General features: G+C 50.6%; 1 protein-coding gene across 1 annotated transcript; it reads left to right on the plus strand.

Annotated features, from left to right (window-relative positions):
* The first annotated feature begins 1,167 nt into the window (after window positions 1-1,167).
* Window positions 1,168-21,850, plus strand: MCM2 (minichromosome maintenance complex component 2). The gene is made up of 16 exons (XM_072784864.1): window positions 1,168-1,304; window positions 2,148-2,377; window positions 5,178-5,353; window positions 5,482-5,742; window positions 6,504-6,723; window positions 7,009-7,216; window positions 8,845-8,979; window positions 9,264-9,455; window positions 15,204-15,297; window positions 16,561-16,811; window positions 16,902-17,028; window positions 17,626-17,738; window positions 18,658-18,906; window positions 20,005-20,187; window positions 20,399-20,554; window positions 20,998-21,850. Exons 1-16 carry the CDS (start codon window positions 1,299-1,301, stop codon window positions 21,106-21,108), a joined length of 2,712 nt encoding a protein of 903 aa, XP_072640965.1. The 5' UTR covers window positions 1,168-1,298; the 3' UTR covers window positions 21,109-21,850.
* Window positions 21,851-24,619: the final 2,769 nt, after the last annotated feature.

A 24,619-nucleotide genomic window follows, 5' to 3' on the forward strand; every position in this document is an offset into this window, starting at 1 on the left:
ACTGTGAGAAACCTCGAGGCAGAGGCACCCAGCTGTCACAGCCAGATCCTGAACCCGTAGTCACGTCAATAATACATAGTCATTGTTTTAAGCTGCTGGATTCCAGGATAATTCATTATGCAGCAATAGATAACTAATTCAATCCCACCCACCATCCCTTCTCTAGCTTCTCCTTAGCAGCTCCCAGTATCCCATTCCCCTGCCCAGCATCCTTTATTGGTACCTCCTATCTACTAGGGTTTCCCAGGTATGAGACCCAGGGCTTCTCTTCTCATGGCACTCACTGTCCAACCACTCTCAAGACAATCTACAACTGCAGCCCATACTCTCTCAAGCCCCAGACCTAAACACTGAATGACCTCCTAAATATCTCCACTCAGGGCCCAGGTTCAACCCAGCCAGAAACAAACTTCTCTTCTTTCCCCCCAAACTTGTCTTCCTCCTACACTCCCCATCTTAGAGGGGGTGCCATCTGGTCCTGGGCGCCTCCGTCTTGCTCAATACCCAACACCCATGGACTCTATCTCCTAAATGTCTCTTGGATATTCCCAGTCCTCATCATCCCTCCTGCACCTACACTGGGTTCCATCCAGAGATACTTGTTTGTGGCGGAGAGGGCTGCCATCCAACCCTGCCCTGCCCACCAGGGGACCTACCCTAGCCCAAGGGAAGAACAGCAGCAACAGCCTTCAACTCAACCGGCCACCAGCCAAGAGCAGCCTGAGGGATTCCCCCGTCCTGGGCATCACAAACTGTTGAACCAAAACTACGGGATTTCTTAGAGATCCCCGCTGTGCCACGCTCTCTGCATCTTTAGAAATGGCGTTCTTTCTGTTTGGAACGCCTCTGCATCTTTGCTTTCCTCGGTGAAAATAGCTCTACTAGAACATCAATCGTGGCCTTCGACAACTATGGAGCCGTTTGGGTTCTTGGAGGATTCAGCCTGAGAGCTCTCGGAGACCTCAGAAGGCAGGGCTCTGAACTCAAGTGGCCTCATCTGGAGGACCGCCACGGGGCGACCCAAGTCCTCGCAGCCCCAGCCCCCCCCCCCCCCCCCCCCCCCCGGTTCGCGGGTCCCGACCGCTCGGAGCAGGGCGGCGCGCCAGGCGGAGTGGGCGGGGCGCCCCGGGGCGGGGGCGGGGCCTCCTCCTCTGCCCCGCCCCCGCGCTCGCAGACCAGGCCGACGTCACGACGCCGGGTTCCTCCGGACGCTTCCCGGGCTCGGGCGGGTCACGTGAGCCGCTTTTCGCGCGAAAACTGGTTGTTGCTGGAGCGGCGGCGGGAAGCGTGGCGTTGGGATGGCGGTGAGCGCTCGGGTGGGCCCCGGGGGGCCTGGGGGCGGCGGGTGGCCCCCGCGAGGGCTGGGGGCGCGGGCGGTGCGGGCGCGCGGGGAGCTGGGGCGGGGGGCTGCGCGCTCTCGGCCCCGGGCCCCTCCCCGCCCCGCCCCGGTGGGGCCTCCGGATGAGCTGGGGCCCCTGGGTTCTGCCTCGGAGCCGAGCCGTCTCCCCCCTGCACCTCTCTGGCGGGGTCTGCAGAGCCGGCGGGCTCCACGCCGCTCGAATCCGCCCGGGGACGCGCCTGTCCCGCCCCGGGCCGGGAGCTCCGAATCCCCGACCCCGAGCTTTGGGGCCGGTCCGCTCTGCTTGTGGGGCGCGCTCCCTGCCGGGCGCGGCGTGTGCACAGGACAGACAAGGTCCCCGTCTTCGTGCACGTGTTGTAGTATATTCTGTCCTTTCGTCGTCTTTATTGTCTGTCCCTTAGCCCAGTAAATTCCAGATCTCTTATGTTTGGGTCATTCTTGTATTGACTCCTGCCGCAGTGTCTGGCGTATTATGGGGTAGGAAGGCAGGCTGACAGGAGAGGAATGCAGGGGCAACAGAGAAACAGGTACGTAAACAAATGAGGTGTCCTTAGTGACTGGGCATGGAGGAGGCATGGGGAAACGTCAGTGCCTGGAGAACCTGAGGAAGTGATGTTTGAGAAGCCATTGGCTCAGGGACCTCACAGTTAAGCCTTCCAGGCAGAGAGAACATCAAATGCAAAGTCTTGAGGCTGGAGGGGGTTTGGAGTGTCAGGGGACAGGGTTACAGGTGGAAAGGACAGCCTTATAGGATACTAAGTCAACCTTCACCTTCTCTGTCCTGCAGGAATCATCTGAATCCTTCATTGTGGCATCCAGCCCAGCCCAGCGGCGGAGAAGTGATCCTCTTACTTCCAGCCCAGGGCGAAGCTCCCGTCGCATGGATGCCCTGACCTCTAGCCCTGGCCGTGATCTTCCCCCCTTTGAGGATGAGTCTGAGGGGCTTCTGGGTACAGAGGGACCCCTGGATGAAGAGGAAGAAGATGGAGAGGAGCTTATTGGAGATGGCATGGAGAGGTATTTTCATTCAAGGCTAGGCACTCAGCAGATAGTTCTCTGGAGAGCCCATTGTGTGGCTGGCGGCCTTGCTTTGGGTACAGGGAAGTAGGTGAATCAGAGTACCCTTGCCTATGAGTGCACCTTGATGCGGGGTCTGCGGGAGACAGGTTCATGGAATCACAACACAGGTGTGTGTAACTTGCTGTGTCACAGACTGGGTAAGCCTCAGCTCCAAGCTGAGCACCTTAGGGAATGCAAGGAGTTCTTCACGTGGTGGACCGCATCAGGGATGCCATGGGTGACTTGGAAGAACAGGAAGCAGGCGGCTGAGTGATTTTCTGTAACATCAGAGAAACTGTGCGGGTGCCTGATGAATCAAAGTTTTAATGCAGTTCAGCAATAAATCATGCCTGATCTGTATCAGGCCTGGAGTTAGATATTGTCACACTTCCTAATAAAAATATAAACGAGTATTGAAGGTTACAAGGCTTAATGGTAAGGTAGTGGAATATGCCTGCAAGGGAGCAGGGTTGGGTATCTCCTGGCGCTACCATGTATTCACAACCAGGATTGGTAGATATACTAATAGTAGGATTGTTTGAATACCCAGGAGCTTATGAAGACTCTCCATTGGGCCACCTTTTACTCTGACCAGGGGTTCTAGTACTGTACAGGCCACCCCATGATCCATGGGGAGTGCCCTCTGGGAGCCAGCAGAAGGACTTGCCGGGGCTCTCTGGACTTTTTGGATCTTTGCTTTAAGAACCAGTACCCCAGATGATGAGAGTGGATGTGCCATATGTGCCACACCATGGGAAGAATCGGCTCTGAAGTTGTTACGTACGTTTTGGATTTACTTCGGCATGTATCTGGCTTGTATGTTAACTCTGTGGTTAATCTTCTGAGGAACTGCTAGACCGTTTCCCGAAAGCTCTCCACCATTTTACATTCCAACAAGTTGGGGTATGAGGGTTCTAGTCTCTAGTTCTTGCCAACACCTGTTATTTTCTGGTTTTCAGTTTTAGCCAGTGGGTGTGTGGCGATGTCTTACTGGGGTTTTGATTTGCGTTTCTTTTGTGGTTAATGATGTGGAACATCTTTTTTTGTTGTTGTTTTTTTTTAAGGCTTTATTTATTTATTTATTTATTCATTCATTCATGAGAGACACACTGAGAGAGGGAGAGAGGCGGAGACACAGGCAGAGGGAGAAGCAGACTCCATGCAGGGAGCCCGACATGGGACTCAATCCCAGGTCCCCAGGATCACGCCCTGGGCCGAAGGCAGCGCTAAACCACTGAACCACCTGGGCTGCCCTGGAACATCTTTTTTATGTGCTTATTGGCCATTTATATATCTTTGGAGACATATCTGTTCAGATCCTTTGCTCATTTTATGATTGGATTGCTTGATTTTTTTTATTCCTGAATTACAATAGGTTTTAAAATTTATTCTGTTTGGGTCCTTTATCAGAACATGATTTGCAAATATTTTCTTTCCAGTCTGCCTTTCTTTTTTTTTTTTTTTTAATAGCGTATTTTGAGGCACAAAAGTTTTTTATTTTGATAAAGCCCAATTTATTGGTTTTTTTTTTACGGACCAACTAGAATTTCACTGAGGACCGAGGACATTTTGTGTGACTTAGAATTCTCAAAAAGTGTGACAAATATCTTTTAACTGAGAACTTTTAAGAATTCAGAAATGAATCAGCTCATACATTTACCTGGTTCTGGGATCTGTTTCTGGTATCAGCAATATGGGATTACTTATTCTGAGTTCATTCCAAAAAAGAAGCATCAGTCGTTCCCCCCCCCCCCTTAACCATTTACTCTGAAAAAAAAAAGAGAATTTTCCAGACAATTGTCTCAGGGAGGTAGGATGGTATCAGGGAACAGCCTGCAGCTTGTGGTTGGACTGTATTTTGACACCCAGCTTTGCTGAGTGGCTCTTGGCAAAAGCCCTATCATCTCCATAATCCTGTTCCCTCATCTTACAGATGGAGTAATGATGTCTACTTCCCAGAATTGCAGGGAGGAAAGCTGTCCTTGCTCTCAGTGGGTTTCTTGTGCAGACAGCATTCCCCTTGAAATACCTGACAGGTCACATCGTGGACAACAAGTCCTCTTAGGTCTCAGAGTAGCTGAGAGGGTTGAGGCAGTGGGCGGGTGTTTCAGAGAGGCTGGTTTGGCTGATGTCAGTAGACCTTCCCAGTACTTCAAGGGGTTTGAGGCGACCTTGTCTGGGAGGGGAAAGTACATGGAGAATTTCTGCCCCGTTGGGAAACTGGGGTTGGCTGCCTGAAGGTTTTGTGGTTCTTCAAATTCCTATTTCGTATTGGATGATCAAAGCTGTCTGGACATACCTTCCCCTTGCTTTTTATCATGGCAAAACACACATAATACAAAAAATACAGAATTTACCATCTTACCCGTCTGTAAGTGTCCAGTTCAGGGGCACTAAGTATACTCACATTGTTGTGCAAACATCTCCAGGACTTTTTCATCTCCCCAAACTGAATCCTAAGAGTATTTGTCCTTTTGTAATTGGCTTATTTCACTGAGCCCATTGTCGTCAAGATTCCCCTGCCTTGTAGCACCGTCAGCCTTCTTTCCTTTTGAAGACTGAGTGATATTCCATTGCAAGCACTGACCACAATTTGTCTCTGTTGGAGATCCTCTTGGAGCCTTTTGTATTTCTGGCCTGGGGACTCCCAGCCTGCCTAATCTGGGACTCTTTTGGAGTAGCACCAGCTCCTGGGCAGGCTTTTGGGTTTGTTTGTTTGTTTTTTATACCAACAGGGTATGTTTTGGTGTTCCCTCAGGGACTATCGTGCCATCCCAGAACTGGATGTCTACGAGGCCGAGGGACTGGCCCTGGATGATGAGGACGTGGAGGAACTGACAGCCAGTCAGAGAGAGGCAGCAGAACGGGCAATGCGGCAGCGTGACCGAGAGGCTGGCCGGGGCCTGGGCCGCATGCGCCGTGGGCTTCTGTATGGTAGGCTCAAATGTCTGCACCTCCAAGGGTTCAAGCTGGTCCTAGCTTCCAGAGTCTCGGGAGGCCAGGAAAGGGAGTTCTGGGGAAGGCAGGAAAATTTCACATGAGGGTATCCCTTTGGCCCCCAGACAGTGATGAGGAGGACGAGGAGCGCCCTTCCCGGAAACGCCGCCAGGTAGAGCGGGCCACAGAGGATGGCGAGGAGGATGAAGACATGATTGAGAGTATCGAGAACTTAGAGGACCTCAAGGGCCACTCAGTGCGTGAGTGGGTGAGCATGGCAGGCCCACGCCTGGAGATCCACCACCGCTTTAAGAACTTTCTGCGCACCCATGTGGATGGCCACGGCCACAACGTCTTCAAGGAGCGCATCAGCGACATGTGTAAAGGTACGGCTTTCACGTGTCCTGTCTGCCTCTCCACTTACCTCAGTTCACCTTGCAGAATTCTTCTCCAGGGGTCATTCCCTTGGGCCTTTAACAGCACGTTTCATAGGGATGTGAACTGCAGGGAATACCGAGCCACCTGCCCGTCGCTAGACAGGAGCCAGCACCTGACACCCGAGGTGTCCATCATCAGGCAAATACAAAAAGCATTGTATGCTCTCAGATGCTCTGCTGGCTGTCCAGGAACGTCTGGACCACAGAAGTGGTGTTTGACATGCTTAAGATAAGACATGTTTGATGTAAAAGTCTGGATTACTACTTGAGTCAGAAAGTAGTACATTTCTGTGGAATGGGAATTACATTTAAGAGGAGGCATGTAGATCTTGGTCCCCTGCTGTCCACTCCACTCCCTTTTTGTCTTGTATTTGACATAGTTTATTCACAGGTTTCCTTCCTGGCCCTTTTAGGCATTTTGAGTTTGCAGTCCTCCTGTAAAAGGCATCCCGCATGTATTATTTCCCTTAATGTGATTTCATATGCTGTGTGATGTCCGCATTTTACAGATTGGGAAGTTGAGGCTCAGGATGTATCACTCATCTGAGTCGTGTAGCTAAAGCAGGGCACGCTCAAATTAGGGCTGGGGTTTCTGGCGCCAAGCCTAGGATTTGGGTGGGCAGGCCCTCCCCCTTGTGCAATAATAAGGGAAAGAAATTGCCTGCTGTGTCCCTGGCTGAGCTCTGCTTGGTCTCTCTTCCTACCACCAGAGAACCGCGAGAGCCTTGTAGTGAACTATGAAGACCTGGCAGCCCGGGAGCATGTCCTGGCCTACTTCCTGCCAGAGGCACCAGCAGAGCTGCTGCAGATCTTTGATGAGGCTGCCCTGGAGGTTGTGCTGGCCATGTACCCAAAATACGACCGCATCGCCAGCCACATCCATGTGCGCATCTCCCACCTGCCTCTGGTAGAGGAGCTGCGCTCCCTGAGGTAAGCCAAGGGCAGGGTGAGCCTGAGGGTCTGGGTTCCCACCACCCTGTGGCTCAGCTTCGTTAGAGGGAGCGGCAACAGGGCCACAGGCCTGGGTGGGCTGGCTATGGCCAAGGAGAGTTCTCACTCCTGGCACTCTGGCTTGTACTGGTTGTAATGATGTGGATCTGATGGCTCCAGACCCCAAATTTTCCAGATCCACTTCACTTATAGCCCCAATCTCTGAATGGCATGGATCAATCATATGGCCCTCCAGGCCACTGATATGCCCTCTCGTGTCTGCAGGCAGCTGCACCTGAACCAGCTAATCCGCACCAGCGGGGTGGTGACCAGCTGCACAGGCGTCCTGCCCCAGCTCAGCATGGTCAAGTACAACTGCAACAAGTGTAGCTTCGTGCTGGGGCCCTTCTGTCAGTCCCAGAACCAGGAGGTGAAGCCAGGCTCCTGTCCTGAGTGTCAGTCAGCTGGCCCCTTTGAAGTCAACATGGAGGAGGTGAGAGGCTGCACCCGTTGTTGGCTGCCCTTCCTGTCTACACAGGGCCTGCCCCACCTCTAAGCAGTTAGATTAGCAGGGCAGCTGTGGGAAAACAGCATAGACTTGTGTATTCGCCACACCCTGAGGCAAATCAGATCTATCTGGCTGGCCTGTTTAGTTTGGCCTGTGGGGCATTTTTCAAGAACTTATGCCAATATTTTAAAACTAGATCATTTTGTTTAAAATGTCAAAATTGATGTGTTTTTTTTTTTTTTTTTTAAGTTGGGGGTGTAGATCTGGCAAAACTGGGCTCACTTGTCAGGCTGCCCCCATAGTAAGGCACCTGTTTCCCCATCCCTTACTCAGGGGCTTTCCCTTGACATTTCTGGTACCAACCTCTCTGGGCCTCTAACTGGGGGCCTCTAGCTTATAACTAGCTTAGACATCGCGGTGCCATATTCAGGAGGCCCTGCTGAAAGCTGCTGGGACATTTGTCTTTGTATTCGAATGACTGCATCTCTACAGTTGGGGTCATCCCTGTACTGGTGGGGGACGCCCAGACTCCCTTTATGGCCTTGCTGCGATTATCTGCTGCTGACCTCTCAGCACTCTGCGCCTGAGAAGTGCTCTGGCTGAGACCACTTTATCAGAAAACCCCTGAGGGTTTATGATTGTGGCAGCCCAGAGCCAATAGCAGACCTGATGTAAAGTCGAGGTGCACCTTGCTTGGGTCGGGTGAACTGCAAGGCCACATGTCAGCCGAGCCCACACCTTTGCCCAGAGTCCCCTGCCTGCTTAGCTCATCCTCCTTAAGAGTCTACTTTCCTAGAAGCTTCTTGAGAAGTCTAAACAGGAACAGGGTTTCAGGCCCTGCTTCTACATGAGTAATAATTACTTCTGAGGTTTCTGGAGTATTTTGCAAGGTGCCAGTAGGGGATGATGTATAATTCAGTTTTCATTATACATTTTGAGGCAGGTGGTATTACCGATCTCAAGGTCACACAGCTAGGAGGAGGCCCAAAGGTTAGAACTCTGGCATTTTAACCCAGAGTGTCTGCTTTTAACGGCTGTGTTATGTGGCCTCTTTTCTAGACATGAAATGAAATAATGGACATTAAATTGCACAGCAAAATGTTGACATGTGACATTTGGCAGCAGAGCCCACACTTAGTGGAGCTCACTGTTTGTTGGGCATTGATTTCAGTGCTTTTGACATAGGACATGGTTTAATCCTTACCCTGAGGGTTTACTTTGAGCGTTACCATCCCCATTCCGCAGAGAAGGCCTAGAGAGGGAACATGGTTGCCTAAGATCACACAGCTCAAGACACGGAGCTAGGATTTGAACCTAGGCAGCCTGGCTGTTGCGTCTGTATGCAGCAGGGCTTGGCTCCACAGCATATAGCAGGTGCTTGACTGGCAGGAGGCATCCACGGGGTAGTGGCAGCAGTGGAGACTGTCCACTGATGCATTGGTCCCAATAGGCTTGTTCCCTATCTTCTCTAGAATGGCTCTCCATTTTCTAGTCAGTTGATGGAAATAAGAATCCTGTCTGTTCTCCTTCCTCATGGGGCCATGGCCAGGATCAGGTGACATAAGTCAGTGCTTGAAGGAGTCCAAAGTTGACCTTCTGCTTTTCCCACATAGACCATCTACCAGAACTACCAGCGCATCCGAATTCAGGAAAGTCCTGGCAAAGTGGCGGCTGGCCGTTTGCCTCGCTCCAAGGATGCTATCCTCCTCGCTGATCTGGTGGACAGCTGCAAGCCAGGAGATGAGATAGTAAGTGGCCCAGAAGCAGGCCCAGAGGGAGCCGAGTTGCTAAGGAAATCAGCATCGGCATCTATGGTGCAGAGAGGGTTGCTGGCAGTGGGAAGAAGAGTCTTTCCCTCCTTGTAAAGGACTGGCCGGTGGAATGTTTTGGATTAATCTTCTGGTTTACTCTTTTTGCTGTCTGGTATAGAGGAGTTGAAGAGGAGAATCAGACAATGGAGGCAGTGGGGAGGAGGACCTCACCCCTGAGTCTAACCCCGGGCTGGGCCTCTGGATTGTTTCTCCTCTCCCAGGAGCTGACTGGCATCTACCACAACAACTATGATGGCTCCCTCAACACGGCCAACGGCTTCCCTGTCTTTGCCACTGTCATCTTAGCCAACCACGTAGCCAAGAAGGACAATAAGGTCGCTGTGGGGGAACTGACAGACGAAGACGTGAAGATGATAACCAGTCTCTCCAAGGACCAGCAAATTGGGGAGAAGGCAGGTGGAAGTCTGGGTGGGATTGTCGTGCTCCCAGAGGAGCACCCAGAACCATGGTTCTGATTCCCAGGTCCTGGGGTCTACCCTTCTTCATTCTTTCCCTTCCCAGTGTTGGCTTGGTAAACTTGCCTTGAGGGAGAGGGGGCGGTGCACTCTGAGGAGGAGCTTGAGTGCTGGTGTCCAGACTGGCTTCTCGGTGGGACAGGGCTGTGGTGAGGAGTCAGTGGATCGAGTCAAGCCCAGGCTCAAAGCTGAAACAGGTGGACAGTAGGAATAACTCCTCTTACAAAGAAATCAGACTCCTACCAACTCTTGTTTCTCTAGGAAGAACACCATCCCCAAGTTGGTTTTAGGTTTATGAGGTCTTTTTGTTTTAATTGTAGACATTTTTGCTGAAGGTGGGGGAGCTAGGGATTTATGAGCCAGACCCTCAATTCAGGTGAATCAGTGAATCAGCGCAGGTTCCATTTGGCTGGTTTAGCAAACGGGATCCTTCCCTAGAGGGCAGGACCATATGTGACGCACTCACCTCCATCATGTCCACCTCGGCCACCAAGATTTGGGGCTCCACCAGGATAGGTAGGGGTTTTCCCAACCTTGGAGAATGAGAGCTTCATTCTGCCAGCAAGCTCAGACCTTGAATGCTTGTAGGGCCGTGTTCTAGGATCTTGGGAAGTCAGACACAATTCTTCCCTTCCTGGAGCTCATAGTTAATCAGGGTCCCCGATGATAAGAAAGAAACAGGACCTTTTCACAGAATCAGAAACCGAGGAAGACAGCCACAACCCACGATTCTTTGTTTCCTGCTTTTTGCAGAGGAAAATTAGTACTAATACAATGGTCCTGTTTTCAGATTCTTCGCAAGTATTTGAGGCAGTTTCCGCACCTGGCTTGCATCAGCTGTGAGCACGCACTGAAGGAGCAGTGTGCTTCTAGAACACTTTGCCACTGCCCTCTTCCCTCTGCTTCAGTTCTCAGCCACTGCTCTCCCACTCTCTTGGGGAGACAGGAACAGCAGCAGATAGAGCATAGAAGACAGGACGTGCTGGACTTGAACAAGGCTTGGGACAGGGCAGTCCCTGTGTATGCCTTGTGCCCCAGACTTCCAGAACTGCTCCTCGGTGCCCTAACATAGAAGGCTCTGGCCACACTGCTGGACCTCGATAGCTGTTACCCTGTCTGCCTTTTTGTCTGCATAGCTGATCTTGCCAGGCAGACACGTCCTAGCATGGTACTGGCTGCTCAAGTTCAGTTAAACCTATACACTTACACAGTGACCTCCACAGGGTTGCAGAGGGTGCCTTCTAAACAGGTCCTTGAGAAGGATCTAGAGGGGCCCCTCCTATAGATGATGACATCTCTGCGGGACACCTTTCTGAACACTGTCAGGGAGGGAGGGCTGCATGATCACCAGGGAGGGTTGGTCTGTACTGACCCCTTTGTCCACTGTTAGCATGGATATTTTTACCAAGAACTTGGACAAAGAAACCATACTTGGCAGTTTTGGGGACAAACTGAAAGGATGACAGGCAAGATCCAAAAATGATGGGGTTCATTTGAATTATTTAAGCCAGAGGTTTGCAAATCAGTGGCCTATGGGCCACTTGCATCCTGCTGACGGGTTTGGTTGGTAGGTGGTTCTCTATTTCCCTTTCTTTTTTTATTGCATTTAGTTTTGAATTAGTTATCATCCTTTAGGAATTAAGAGATTGCACCTAAAAATCTGGAAGCCTCAGTTTGTGACCATCCAAGCACCCGTCAGTGCTAGGTCTTTGTTTTTCTCCAGCAACTACTCTTGGGAGAGCCAAGGGGCAGCTGTCCTTTCAGATGGGGACAGCTCCCTGCTATCTGTCCCAGCCACCCACTGCTCCACCCTCTAACCTGATGAGCTCAGCTTACTTGCCTATGGGACATTTGATTTTGTGGTGCCTGATCACAGAAATAGTCAAGGGGTAGATGCCATGCCTGAAACTTAGATTTTTAAAAATTTTTATTTATTTGTTTTTTTAAAGATCTTATTTATTCATGAGAGAGGCAGAGATATAGGCAGAGGGAGAAGCAGGCTCCCTGTGGGGATCCTGACACAGGACTCGAACCCAGGACCCCAGGATCATGACCTGAGCCAAAGGCAGACACTCAACCACTGAGCTGCCCAGTGGTTGTCAGGCACCCCTGACAGATTTTAAACAACTAATGGGAGAATGAGTCTGGAGCCAGACTCCTTAGGTTTGGACTTTGGCGTAATCCTTGTGTGATCAGATGAGCATCTGGCCTCTATACGGTGAGATGGGTAAGATGGGTGAGATGTGGTGGGTAGCACCCAGTAGAGTTGTTTGAAGGTTACATAGAGGTGCACATGTGAATGCTGTGCTATTGCATGCTCAGTACAAAAGTGAAATTGTTCCTACAAAAACTGGATGGGTGTGCCCCCCCCAGACAGTGTATGTGGACTGGAGGAGGATAAAAATAGCCCTTGGGCACTTTCTTGTGCTCACAGTAGCTGTGTAGGTGGGAACTTGGCCTCACTCTATGCTGGGCTGTTCTGAGCAGGGGGATGGGGCGGTGTGTATTGAGAATTAAGAGCATGAGCTTCAGATTCAGAGGAATCTGGGGTCAGGTCCCACCTCTCTTATTTAGGAACAGTTTGACCAGAGCCTTGGTTTGTTTCCTCCTTAGTGATATGGAGGAACTAGGATCATTATGAGGGTTAAGTGGACTACTTCATGGGAAGCAGGTCATTCCTTGGCAGGTCTGGGTTTGATTTTACCTTTTTTGTTTTTATTATTTTTTTAAGATTTTATTTGTGACAGAGAGTTATACCTGAGTTGGACGGGGAAGGAGAGGGAGAAACAGCCTCTCCACTGAGCAGGGAGCCCAACTTGGGGCCGTTCCCAGGACCCCAGGGACACGACCTGAGACCTGAGCCAAAGGCAGACACTTAACCAGCTGAGCCACCCAGGCGCCCCTCATTTTACCTTTATTACCAGCAGTACGTTTGCCAGTTACTTTCTCAGACCAGCTGGGTCAGTAACAGGGCAGCATAGGCTTTAGCATGGTTGCTCCCTTGTCCTCCAGTCTACAGGGAGGCCCATCTGGATACAGCGGGTGCTTTGCAGAAGGGGAGCGGAGTCTGGGCAGCTGGTGTGTAACAGTCAGGGAAGAAGCCTGCTACTCTCAGTCCTGGAGGAAGACATTACCTCATCTTTGCAGGGGTGCCTGCTACAGGAACGGCCCTGAGAAAAGTTGGGTAAAGAGAGGTCAGGGACGGCAGCCTTGCCACACCCACAAGATGTACAGGAGGATGAGACATCCATGGCGGATTGGCTCTCCTGACATTCCCAGCACAGGTGAGGGTGCAGTTGCAGTGGAAGAGCCATACATACTGAACACTAAGCATCGTCTTGACACCATGTAGGTAATTTCTAGAGAGTAACAACAGTAATGATCCTATAATGGAGGTGTCACGGGTGCCGGTTTTATTGATGAATAAACTGAGGCACAGGGTCAAGTAAGCTGCCACCCGCCATAGCCACTAATGGCAGAGGCAGGATCCCCATCCAGGCAGTGTGGTATAGAGGGTATACACTATACTAGAGTGTATATGAGTATACACCCGCTGTATCCAGACAGGCCTATCCCTCAGTTACTATGCAGCTACTTCAAGACACAGTAGCTGACCATGGATGTCTTGTTGGTTCTGTCTACCAAATCTAACCACAGCGCCACGACAACACTTTAAACACAGGTTCCACAATGCCAAGTATTTGATTGGTGTCTACATCTCTGAGATAATCCTGCTTTTTAATTATTTTTTAGAAGTCTCTTGGTATCGATATCCAAGGAAGGCTCGCATGTTGGGACTGGTGGATCTGTCTCTTAAGTCTCAGTCGTAGGTCCCCTCTCCATTTCCTCAGTTTTGTGGAAGAATCTGAGTCGTCTGTCCTGTTGAGATTTCTACAGTCTAGGTGTTGCTGATTTTGTCTTTGTCAAACATATTCCTGGGCTGTGTATATTCTGTGAATTGTGCCTTCAATGCACATGCTTACTCAGTCTCCCAAGTTTTCTTTTTGGGTGAGGTCTGTGGCAAGACTGCCCCAGAGGTCTACGTTCCCACCAGGGCGTCTTGTCTCTCTGATGTTAGCAGCCACTAAGGATCCTTGGTTTGCAAAATGAGAGTCTTCTAACTCCACATCTTTCTTCATTTATGTTCTGGAATACTTCTACATAGAGAAATTTGTCTTTACTAACTATTGGACTGTGCCTAGGTAGAGGTCCTCTGGGAAAAAGCAGGGTAGTGCTTTCCCTCCATTTACCGGTTTTCAAAATAATGAATGGTTCCCCTCCTGAGGTGACCATTGAGCATCATTACAGATGAACGGACTTGAATGTCATTGAGGCTTTGGTGTTGCAGTGGCCATCTGGGTGATGTCCAGCGTGTCCCTCTAGTTGCCAAGTGTGAAGCCCGTTGTCCCTGAGTTCTATTGGCATGACTCCAGGTCTCTCTGATAGCTTCCTTCTTTCTTTTATAAGAACACAGGTATCTCTTACATATTTCCTGCCCCAGACCTGGGTTTGGCCATTTCTCCAAATAGGCCTGTGGGAAGTATAATATTCCTTCAGTGGAAAATGATGTTTAGAGAGGTCAGCCTCTACATGTACCAGGCCTGAAACCCTGTTCACCAGCTAATGTTGTCCTATGTCTCCTTGGGCTCGGTTTTGTAGGACATATTAGGACCACGGAAAGAACGAGCAAAAGTGTCCATGTGGAAACTGACCTCCACCCCTAACTTACTACCTAAAATAACAGCCGGAGGCATTTCTGCCCCAACACCAGTGGTATCGGCAGATCCTCTTTCCAGAAGGACCTGCTGGTTACACTGCCCTCTGGCAGCAGTGGAGAGTAGCTGTCCGCAGGATAAACCGCTGAACCCTAACTCCAGCTCTAAGAATGGAGTTTCTCCCACCTTCACACTTCCAATAGCCCCGAGGGATTGATTCTTCCACCTGGCAGGAAGAAAGGATGTGTATGCACTGCTTCTGCAGAGCCCCTCCGTGCAGATGACAGAAAGGTGGAGAACAGTAAAAGCGTGTAGGTAGAGATGGAAGCTGCTTCCTACCAGCAAGACATTTCTTTGATGTCTCTGGTTTTATCTTTAAAAATCATGCAGATTTTGAGATTGTCTTTTCCTCTTCTCTGTCTCACACCCAAATAGGTGTTTTTGTGACTTAGCAGTTGAAATGGTGACTTCCTGGCGGGCCCATCTTCTGAATGCTCCATATTTATCATATTTGGCTACCAGAGCATACCCAGGAGCCAGGCACTTGTATAAACCTCTCACTTAGAACCTACCCCGCCCTCTGAATTTGAGCCGTGATACCTGTCTTCCATCAGCCCACCCTCTTCCCACACACTGCACTGTTTCGTGGACCTGGGTCTTGTCTCCCTTCTGCAACCTTTGGGTAGTCCTTTCTGAATAGGACCAGAAAAAGGGTGGGACCAAAGTTCTTTTAAGCTCTATAAAGTTCTGTGATTCTCAGGACAAGCCAGCTAATTGCATGACCCAGGGTCAGAAAGTAGGGCTCAGTGCTGGGGCCTGGCAGAATTGTGACAGCTGTGGTGTGGGCTCTGGGGCTGGAGACACCCTTGTTCCCTGAGATTGGAGTGGGTAGGGGATCTATTGCATGTGTGGGGTAGGCCCAGACTCAGAGCAGAGGCTCCTATTCTCATTGGCTCTTCTTCCCGTTCAGATCTTTGCCAGCATTGCTCCTTCCATCTATGGGCATGAAGACATCAAGAGAGGCCTGGCACTGGCACTGTTTGGAGGGGAGCCCAAAAACCCAGGTGAGCGGCATTGGGTACTACCCACCCCCACCCTTACCTCTGCATTGCAGGTACCAGACAAGGCAGGACTTGGCATTTAAAGGCTGGGTGCCTGGGGAGAAAGTAAGTGTTAGCAGATGGCCAGACCATGTGTGGCTCAGTCATTGTAGGGAGAGCGTAGCCTGTGGCTGTGGCATCTTGGGCGTTTTGTTTGTTTGTTTGTTTTAAGATTTTTTTCTTTACTTATTCATGAGAGAGAGAGAGAGAGGCAGAGACACAGGCAGAGGGAGAAGCAGGCTCCATGCAGGGAGCCTGACAGGGGACTCGGTCCTGGGTTCCCAGGATCAGGCCCCGGGCTGAAGGTGGCGCTAAACCGCTGAGCCACCCGGACTGCCCTATCTTGGGCGGTTTTAACTATAAAAGTAATACATAAATATGGAGAGGTGATTATGATTGCATCCTCTTCTTAAATTGTTAGAAGTCACAGAAAGATGAAAGTCCACGCTGAGCACTGTTTCTAATCCAGTCCCTTCTTGGTGGGTCACTCTGATCAGTGTAATGTGTGTGTGCACTGTTGGGCCTTTGCATGGCCACTTGTAGACTTACACGTGTACTTACACAGTAGCACACTTCCCATGTCATGTGTATGTTTCTGTTAATAAATGCAGTGTTTCCTGTATCTGTGTAAGTGACTAGATAAAATACCTAGCTTTCAATTTCCTGTTCATTACCATGTTTTGAGCATCTTTTTGTATTGGTGTGTACTGAGCAGGTTTATTCCCATAAGCGACTGTATCAAGGTTTCTGTAGCATAGCATATGTGGCTCTCGGTGGAGAATATTATTTGCACTGCTCCCGGATTCTTAACCTTTGCTAAGAGTGTCTTTTTTTTTTTTTTAAAGATCTTATTTATTTATTCATGAGAGACACAGAGAGAGAGGCAGAAACACAGGCAGAGGGAGAAGCAGGCTCCCGGAAAGGAGCCTGATGTGGGACTCGATGCAGGGGCTCCGGGATCACGCCCTGGGCAGAAGGCAGGCATTAAACCACTGAGCCACGCAGGGATCCCTGCTAAGAGTGTCTTTATACAAGTGGCCTTATGCCCCCATCTCTCTGGGTTCAGTTCTCCAGAAATAGGATCACTAGTCCTAGAATCTTGCATCCCTTTCTAGAGGATATGGTTTGCCATCAGCATATGTAGGCTGAGAAACTAGGGATAACCCAGCTCTATGTTCTGCACTCTTCCCTTCCCTTCCATCCTCCCCTCCATCCTGTCTCCTCCAGGGGGTAAGCACAAGGTACGAGGCGACATCAACGTGCTCTTATGTGGAGATCCTGGCACAGCCAAGTCTCAGTTCCTCAAATACATCGAGAAAGTGTCTAGCCGTGCCATCTTCACCACTGGGCAGGGGGCTTCGGCTGTGGGCCTCACGGCATATGTCCAGCGGCACCCCGTCAGCAGGGAATGGACCTTAGAGGCAGGCGCCCTGGTTCTGGCTGACCGAGGAGTGTGTCTTATCGATGAATTTGACAAGGTAGGTCCTTGGACCATGTGGTGATAGGATTTGGGGTGTAGTTAACAGGATAGCAGTTGGAGCAAATGTCATGCATTGAACCTCATGCAGATGAATGACCAGGACAGAACCAGCATCCACGAGGCCATGGAGCAGCAGAGCATCTCCATCTCCAAGGCTGGCATCGTCACCTCCCTGCAGGCTCGCTGCACCATCATCGCTGCAGCTAACCCTATAGGTATGCCAGGCATGGGGTGGGGGTCTGCCATGGAGTCAAGGGAGTCTGCCAGAGGGAGGCAAGACCCAGAGAGGCCTTGCCTTGGGCAGTTGGAGCCTGCAGCACTCCTCGGCTAGTCCCACGGTCTGAGGAAGGAGCTGAGCACCCGAAAACCCTCCTTTGTCCCCTGGGTCTTGTTGCGGGTTCGTGGAAGCAGGACTTTCAGTCTTTTTTGAGCTGTGTTCTCAGAACCAGTTTTGGGCATTTTCCTCAGAAGACGAGGCAAGAATCTAGCGCGTTGTCTAAGTTGGGTGGAGTTGATTATTGATCCCAGCCAACATGTGGCAGGGAGCCCAGGCACCTTGCCCATCTTATTCTAGGTTTTTCCTGCTAGGAGTTGGTTAGACTCTCGGTGTAAAGGCTATTTCAGGCAAGTGCACGGGGGAAAGTCCTTTTCTGAGTCGTCGAGAATGCCTGGTAGATGCAGCGTCTTGTCTTCTTCCAAAGTTGTTTTTTTCTTTTATTACTGAAGCATCTTGGGGTTGGCAAGAACTTTCTGCTCAGAAGAGCAGATCTGAGGGAGCGTGACCCTGATGGAGGGGTGCCTTTATGTTTCAGGTGGCCGCTATGACCCCTCACTCACCTTCTCAGATAACGTGGACCTCACAGAACCTATCATTTCCCGCTTCGATGTCCTGTGTGTGGTGAGGGACACGGTGGACCCAGTCCAGGTACACAACCCCATGTCCCAGTCCCGTGCAGTAGGTTCTGGGGACCTTGAGTGAGACTCAAGGCCTGTGTTCTGTAAGGTGAGGAGACGGGCACCATTCAGACTGTGGTGTTTGTCCCAGAGTCAGCCGTGGTTTCCTTTTCCTCCCCTGGGCTGTGCCAGCCACCCAGCCAGCATAGTCCACTGTCTCACAGCAGAGCCCAGGGGCCCTCCCACTGGCACCCTCCTGCCCCTCACTGCTTCCCTGCTGCAACCCAAGTCCCGGCTTCTCTCGCCCTGACCCAAAGTACTGCCATTTCTTATGGTCGGCCTCTTGGCTGCCACTCCCACCCCATATAAGGTCTTCTTCAGTTGGAGGCCGGCCCATCTTCTGAAAACATAAGGTGGACTATGCCTCTTCTTAACCCACTGGCAGCTTTCGCTGTAACTAGCAGAGCATCCACTGGCCCCATGAGGCCCCGGGGCCTGTCTCCATTCCTTGCTCCCTTCACTTCATCCACCCCTGCCACACACACCCTTTCCCTCCCTTGCAGCTGCCAGGCCTTGGCTTGTCAGTGTGCTCTTCTCTCTTCCTGGAAGGCTCTTCTAGATTGCTGAATGGCTGAGGCGTTCTGGCAGCCTCAGCTGGAGGAGTTTCTTCATCCCCTCGACCCTGTGCATGTTTCTCTCTGTGGTTATTTTGAAAGCTGTCTCTGTCCCCTCTCCCCTCACCAAGAGGCAAACTCCATGAGGGTTTTGTCACGTGTACCAGTTACCCCCGGCACCCACAGCTACCTGGCACACAATAGGCATTGGATGATGCTATTGTGAGAATGTCATTCTCCGGCACATGCAGCTTTCTCTTCTTCCAACGAGCTGACTTACTCCAAGCCAGGTCATGAGACTCTACTCACCCTGCAACTTGCCCTCTCTGGTCTTAGGATGAGATGCTCGCCCGTTTTGTGGTTGGAAGCCACATCAGACACCACCCCAGCAACAAGGAGGAGGGGCTGGGTAGCAGTGGCACCCAGGAACCTGCCATGCCCAACACATATGGTGTGGAACCCCTGCCGCAGGAAGTCCTGAAGAAGTACATCATCTATGCCAAGGAGAAGGTCCACCCAAAGCTCAACCAGATGGACCAGGACAAGGTGGCCAAGATGTATAGTGACTTGAGGAAAGAGTCCATGGTAAGGGCCTAGGGTGCAGCCTCGGAGGGGGTGGAGTAGGGTGCAGAGAGGGAGGCACCGTGGAAGTTTCTTTAGCTGTGCAGTCAGTTAATCTAAGAAGACCTAGAGCTAGAATGCCTTTAAAAAATGAGATGTAGAGGGACACCTGGGTGGCTCAGAATTTGAGCGTCTGTCTTTGGCTCAGGTCATGATCCCGGGGTCTGGAATGGAGTCCCACATCAGGCTTCCCATAGGGACCCTGCTTCTCCCTCTGCCTGTGTCTCTGCCCTGTCTCTCTCTCTCTCTCTAAAAAATAAATAAAATCTTAAAAAAAAAAATTAGATGTAGCTGTCTCCTAACCATTTTGTTCCAGATGGAACATAAACGTGCATGCATTGGTCTATTGGGTTTGAAGCCAAGGTGTCTTAAGTGTTGGCCACTAGTTAAGTTCTGTGCTGATTTTGTGAATTTCACCAAAACGTGTTGTCTGAACACATATCAGTTCTTTCATGGGGGAGCAAAATATAAAGGCACGTTGCATGCAGCTAGAATGCAGGATTGTGTGGGTTTTTTTTGTTTTAAGATTTGCTTATTTGAGAGTGAGAGAGAGCTTGAGTGAGCCAGGAGGAGAGGGAGAGAGAAAATCTCAAAGCAGACTCTACCCAGCATGGAGCCTAACATGAGGCTTAATCTCACGACCCTGAGATTATGACCTGAGTTGAAACCAAGAGTTGTTGACTCAACTGACTGTGCCACCCAGGTATCCCTGGGTTGCAGAATTCTTGTAGATTGGTAGGTCTCACCCACCTAACCAAGACAGCAGCTTCATTGAGTCCTTGGAGAGAATTTGACCTAGTTTTTATACAAACAGCTTCTTTGTTTCCCACTTCTGTTGCAGGGGTATGTGCAGTACTTACCATGTGACAAAACTTAGTACAGCTGGCTACAAACCTTACAGACTCTGGGGTGCACACAGTGAGCTGGGGGAGAGAAGGTGCAGGCGGGGTAGTGGCAGGCCCCGAGCGTGTGGCCTTTGTCAGAGCCACTAGCCGTGCCACTTCGCCATTTTTCTCACCTCTGTCTCCTGCCTGAGCAGACCTGACGCTGTCCTTCTTCCAGGCGACAGGCAGCATCCCCATCACAGTGCGGCACATTGAGTCCATGATCCGCATGGCAGAGGCCCACGCGCGCATTCACCTGCGCGACTATGTGATAGAGGATGACGTCAGCATGGCCATCCGCGTGATGCTGGAGAGCTTCATCGACACGCAGAAGTTCAGTGTCATGCGCAGCATGAGGAAGGTGGGTGGGAGTGTGGCGGCCGTGGCGGGCCTCCCAAGGCTCTGGATCCGGGCCTTGCCATCCTCCTGGCTGCAGCCACAGCTCACTGACCTGGCTGCTCTGGCCAGTCATGATGGGAGTGTGGTGGAGGCAGGGACTGGTCATCCCGTAGTAGCCTGGAGGGTCCTGGTGAGGAAGGTATCTATCATGTGACTTCCGCTGTTCCCTGCAGACCTTTGCCCGCTACCTTTCGTTCCGGCGTGATAACAATGAGCTGCTGCTCTTCATCCTGAAGCAGTTAGTGGCAGAACAGGTGACATACCAGCGCAACCGCTTTGGGGCCCAGCAGGACACTATTGAAGTGCCTGAGAAGGACTTGGTGGACAAGGTATGGACACAGGTGCTTCCTGGAGAGCTGTCTGTCCTCTTTGGGGGCAAGAAGTCCTTGCTGCATCATTAAGTGGGCAGACCTCGGATGGGAGCCCTTTATTAAGTGTCCTGGTGTGCTGAGCCCTGTTCTGTGCTGTTAACACCCTTGATAGTGGTCGGTCCTATTACTACCATCCGTGTTACAGAGGAGACAGGCACAGGGCAGCTGAGTAAGTAGCTTGTCCATGTTCACAGGCAGTTGGCAGAGCTGAGGTTTCATGCCCTGTGTCTGTCTCCATACCCCGACTCCGTCACCTCTGTGCTGGTTGACACCCCCCCACTCCCACCCCCCCACCCCCCGCTGCCCTGAGTGGACCTCAGACATTGGACAAGAATCAAGGGCCCTGCTGCAGACAGGCTGAAACCCATTCTCATGGTTCACTTGACGTTTTCTCTGTTCAGGCTCGTCAGATCAACATCCACAACCTGTCTGCTTTTTACGACAGTGAGCTCTTCAGGATGAACAGGTTCAGCCATGACCTGAAACGGAAAATGATCCTTCAGCAGTTCTGAGGCTCAGGACCGTCCACTGTAGCTTGTGGACATCATAGGCAGGAGGGCGGACCTGGGGCTGACTCCACACTCTACAGGCACACGGAACCCAACCAGTGAGGGACACTGAGGGCGGGTGCAGGTCTCCACAGCTGAACCACCCAGCTGCACCCCTGGTCTCCTGGGCTCAGGCTGGGCTGGGAACGAGGGTGCTTGTTTCTTTGGCTCCAGCTTCTGCTCCTCACGCCGTCTGGGGTGGGCAGTTTGCCTCTTTAACCCGCTGGGCAGCCCTCCGCCTGCGGGAGGTTTGTCTCCACCTTGGATCAGAGTCCATTTGAGGTGACCGAGCACAGGAGGGTGTTATGAGAACTTGTTTTCCTCTTGGTGTGAGTCCCCAGTGCTGGATGCTTCTGCCACTTTGGCCAAAGAGCAAGTTCAAGGTATTTGTAATGTTTTTCTGAACTCTATCCTGCGGGTTTCTCTGGGCTTCTGTGAGAAGAGAAACTGTGGACAGAAGAGCGCACAACATGTGGCATAGCACCTCCCCGCCCCTGCTGCTTCCCTCGGGGTCAGTGTGGTAGCGAGCTGGGAATGAGAATTATCCCTGGTAACAATGGTGCCCAGCCAGGGACTGGCCATCACCATTGCTGTGTTCCTTGGTTTACTCCTGCGAGGTATTCCCCATCCTCTCGTTGTATATTCAGTTTTTGTTTCTGTAGTTTTTATTTTTAATAGAATGAAATAAAATCTAAATAGTGCTGGCTGTTGGTCTGAATTGTGTCTTAATGTCATCAGGCAGGCTTTCCTGCACTTCCCTTGAAGGCTTTCCCATCTTCCAACTTCGGTGTCCGGTAGGAGGGAGATGTGGCTGTAAGTGCTGTCTTTTGTGGGGCTGTGCAAAAACCAAAACCATGTGCTCTCCCTAGGGAATTTAGTTGGTGATTGCTGCCTCTGTGACTTCTGTGGAATCCCTGAGAACCAGAGAACAGACTTGTACACTGCAGGGACTGGAGGTAATTTGGCTCTGCCACCAAATGGAGCAGTCTTGTTCGTCTCAACAGCATTGCCATCTGGTCTCTACCTGGAAATGCCCGGCTCTGATCAACTGCCTTCAGAATGGGTGGATACCTACCATTCCTAGTGTTTCTTATCTGAGATTTAGCAGAAATGTCTTGGAGCTTCTCATGCAAATTTTCCTTTCTGGAAATGTCCAAGATGAGTCCTTCCTGTGAAAGCCCTGAAGATGTTTGATGAACCTAGTATGTTTGATTTCCTCGTTTGGTTCCTTCCACAAATCCTTGAGAGTCGGTAAGAGGAAGGCCCCCAGGAATGTGGGAAGACCTTCGGGGAAGCAGTGAAGTACTGAGGAACTGATGGAGAAGAGAGATGAGGGGATGGCCTTTGTAAAGGTGAGATCTTTAGGAAGAATGGGAAGGAGCCAGCCCCAAGGAAAGAGCAGTTGGTGTGGCTGAAGCTTGAGGAGTATGCAGGGGAAGAGCTGGGGTAGGAGCCAGGCCTTGCAGGGCCTGCAGGTTGAAAGGAAAGCGTTTTCTTTACACAGAGAGCTCTTCTAACGCCATAGGTGTGGATTCTCCACACGAGTCAATTCACTTAACAGTCACACCCTGGATTTTTTTTTTTTAAGACTATTTATTTGAAAGAGAGAGAGCATGAGCAGGGAGACGGACAGAGGGAGAGGGAGAAGCAGATTCCCTGCCAAGCAGAGAGCCCGAAGCAGGGCTGGATCCCAGGACCTTGAGATCATGACCTCCGCTGAAGGCAGACGCTTCGCCGACTGAGCCACCCAGGTGTCCCTGGGTGTTCTACAATTTGGGCAGCTCTAATAATACCTGGAGTCAGTGTGCAGACCCCACAGAGTAGGGGCACAGTCCCACAGACTACACCCACTTCAGGTGCTGCTTGCAAGTCGTAGGTCCCCGGGTCTCCCATACTTATATCCAACTTGCCTACAAGTCAGAGATACCTATGACCCGCCCCCTCCCCAGGTTTGATAATTATCTGTAACAGCTCACAGAACACAGGGCAGCAGTTGACTTATGACAAGCTTATTACAAAGGGCTTACTGAAGGATACAAATGATTGGTCAGATAGATACAGAGAGTGAGGTCCCATAGAGTACCGAGGGCAGGAGCATCTGTCCCTGTTCCACCCTCCTGGCACAGGCATGTGTTCTTGTTCACCAACCCAGCTTCAGTTAAGGGGTTTTGTGGAGGCTTCATTACATGGCCATTAGTGATTAGCTCAACCTCTAGCCCCTCTCCCCTCTGCAGAGGTCAGGGGCTGGGGCTGAAAATTCCAGCCCTCTAATGATGGGGTTGATTCCTGTGGCAACCAGGCTCCATCCTTAGGAGCTTTCCAAAAGTCACCTCCTTAAACTCTGGTGTGGTTGAAAGGGCTTGTCAGGAATAAGTAAAGACATTTTTATCTTTATTACTTGGACCTTAGGGAGCCAAGACAAAACCCAGATATTCGAACAAAAGATGCTCCTATCCTCTTATCATTTAGAAAATTACAAAGATGTCAGGAGCTCTGACCCAGAGCTGGGGATGAAGACAAAATATATACACTATACATTATATTACATTACAGTTTGTTTGGTTCTTTACAAACCAAGATTAGAGATCTAATTTTTTTTATTGAGATAAAATTGACATATAACGTTCTGTTAGTTTCAGATGGATGACAGAATGATTTGCTATTTGTACATCTTGCAAAGTGATCACAGTAAGTGTAAACATCCATCGTTGCACATAGCTACAAATTTTTGTTTCTTGTGATAAGAATTAAAAAAATTTTTTTTTAATTTATCTATTCATGAGAGAGAGAGAGAGGCGGAGACACAGGCAGAGGGAGAAGCAGGCTCCATGCAGGGAGCCTGACGTGGGACTCGATCCCGGGTCTCCAGGATCACACCCTGGGCTGAAGGTGGCGCTAAACCGCTGAGCCACCCGGGCTGCCTGTGATGAGAAATTTTAAGGTCTTTTTTACTCTCTTAGCAACATTTAAATCTACAATACAGCACTCTTAACTATAGTCAGCATGCTGTGTACTGTATATTTTTATGCTAACAAAACAATATCGCACAGGCTTAACAAGGCTTGAACCTGACTGAGGTAGCCAGCCCGTGAGGGGTGGGAGGCAAGAGAGGAACACAGTTCGGAGTATTTTACAGGGAGCTCCTGCTGGTCACTCAACTCCTGCAGGGAGAAAGGAGGAAGAGATGAGTGAAAGGCTCTGGTCTTTCACGTCTGCAAATGGCAGTGGTCTGAACTAGAGGGTCGGGGAAGGTGGACACAGTTTAGATGGACTTTGCAGTTTCAACAAGATTCAGTGATGGATAAGAAGTGGGAGAAAAGAAGAAACTAGATGATGATGACCAGATTTCTAGCTTGAGAAACAGGTCGAGGTGTAGTAGGGAGAACCAGGAGCTTCACTGGGCACATGTTGGCTAGAAATGCCTTGTAGACATGAAATAGTGTGAAATTTGCAGGCCGGGATCCCTGGGTGGCGC

This window comes from Canis lupus, chromosome 19 (genome assembly GCF_048164855.1).
Source record: "Canis lupus baileyi chromosome 19, mCanLup2.hap1, whole genome shotgun sequence".
Classification (NCBI taxonomy): Eukaryota; Metazoa; Chordata; class Mammalia; order Carnivora; family Canidae; genus Canis; species Canis lupus.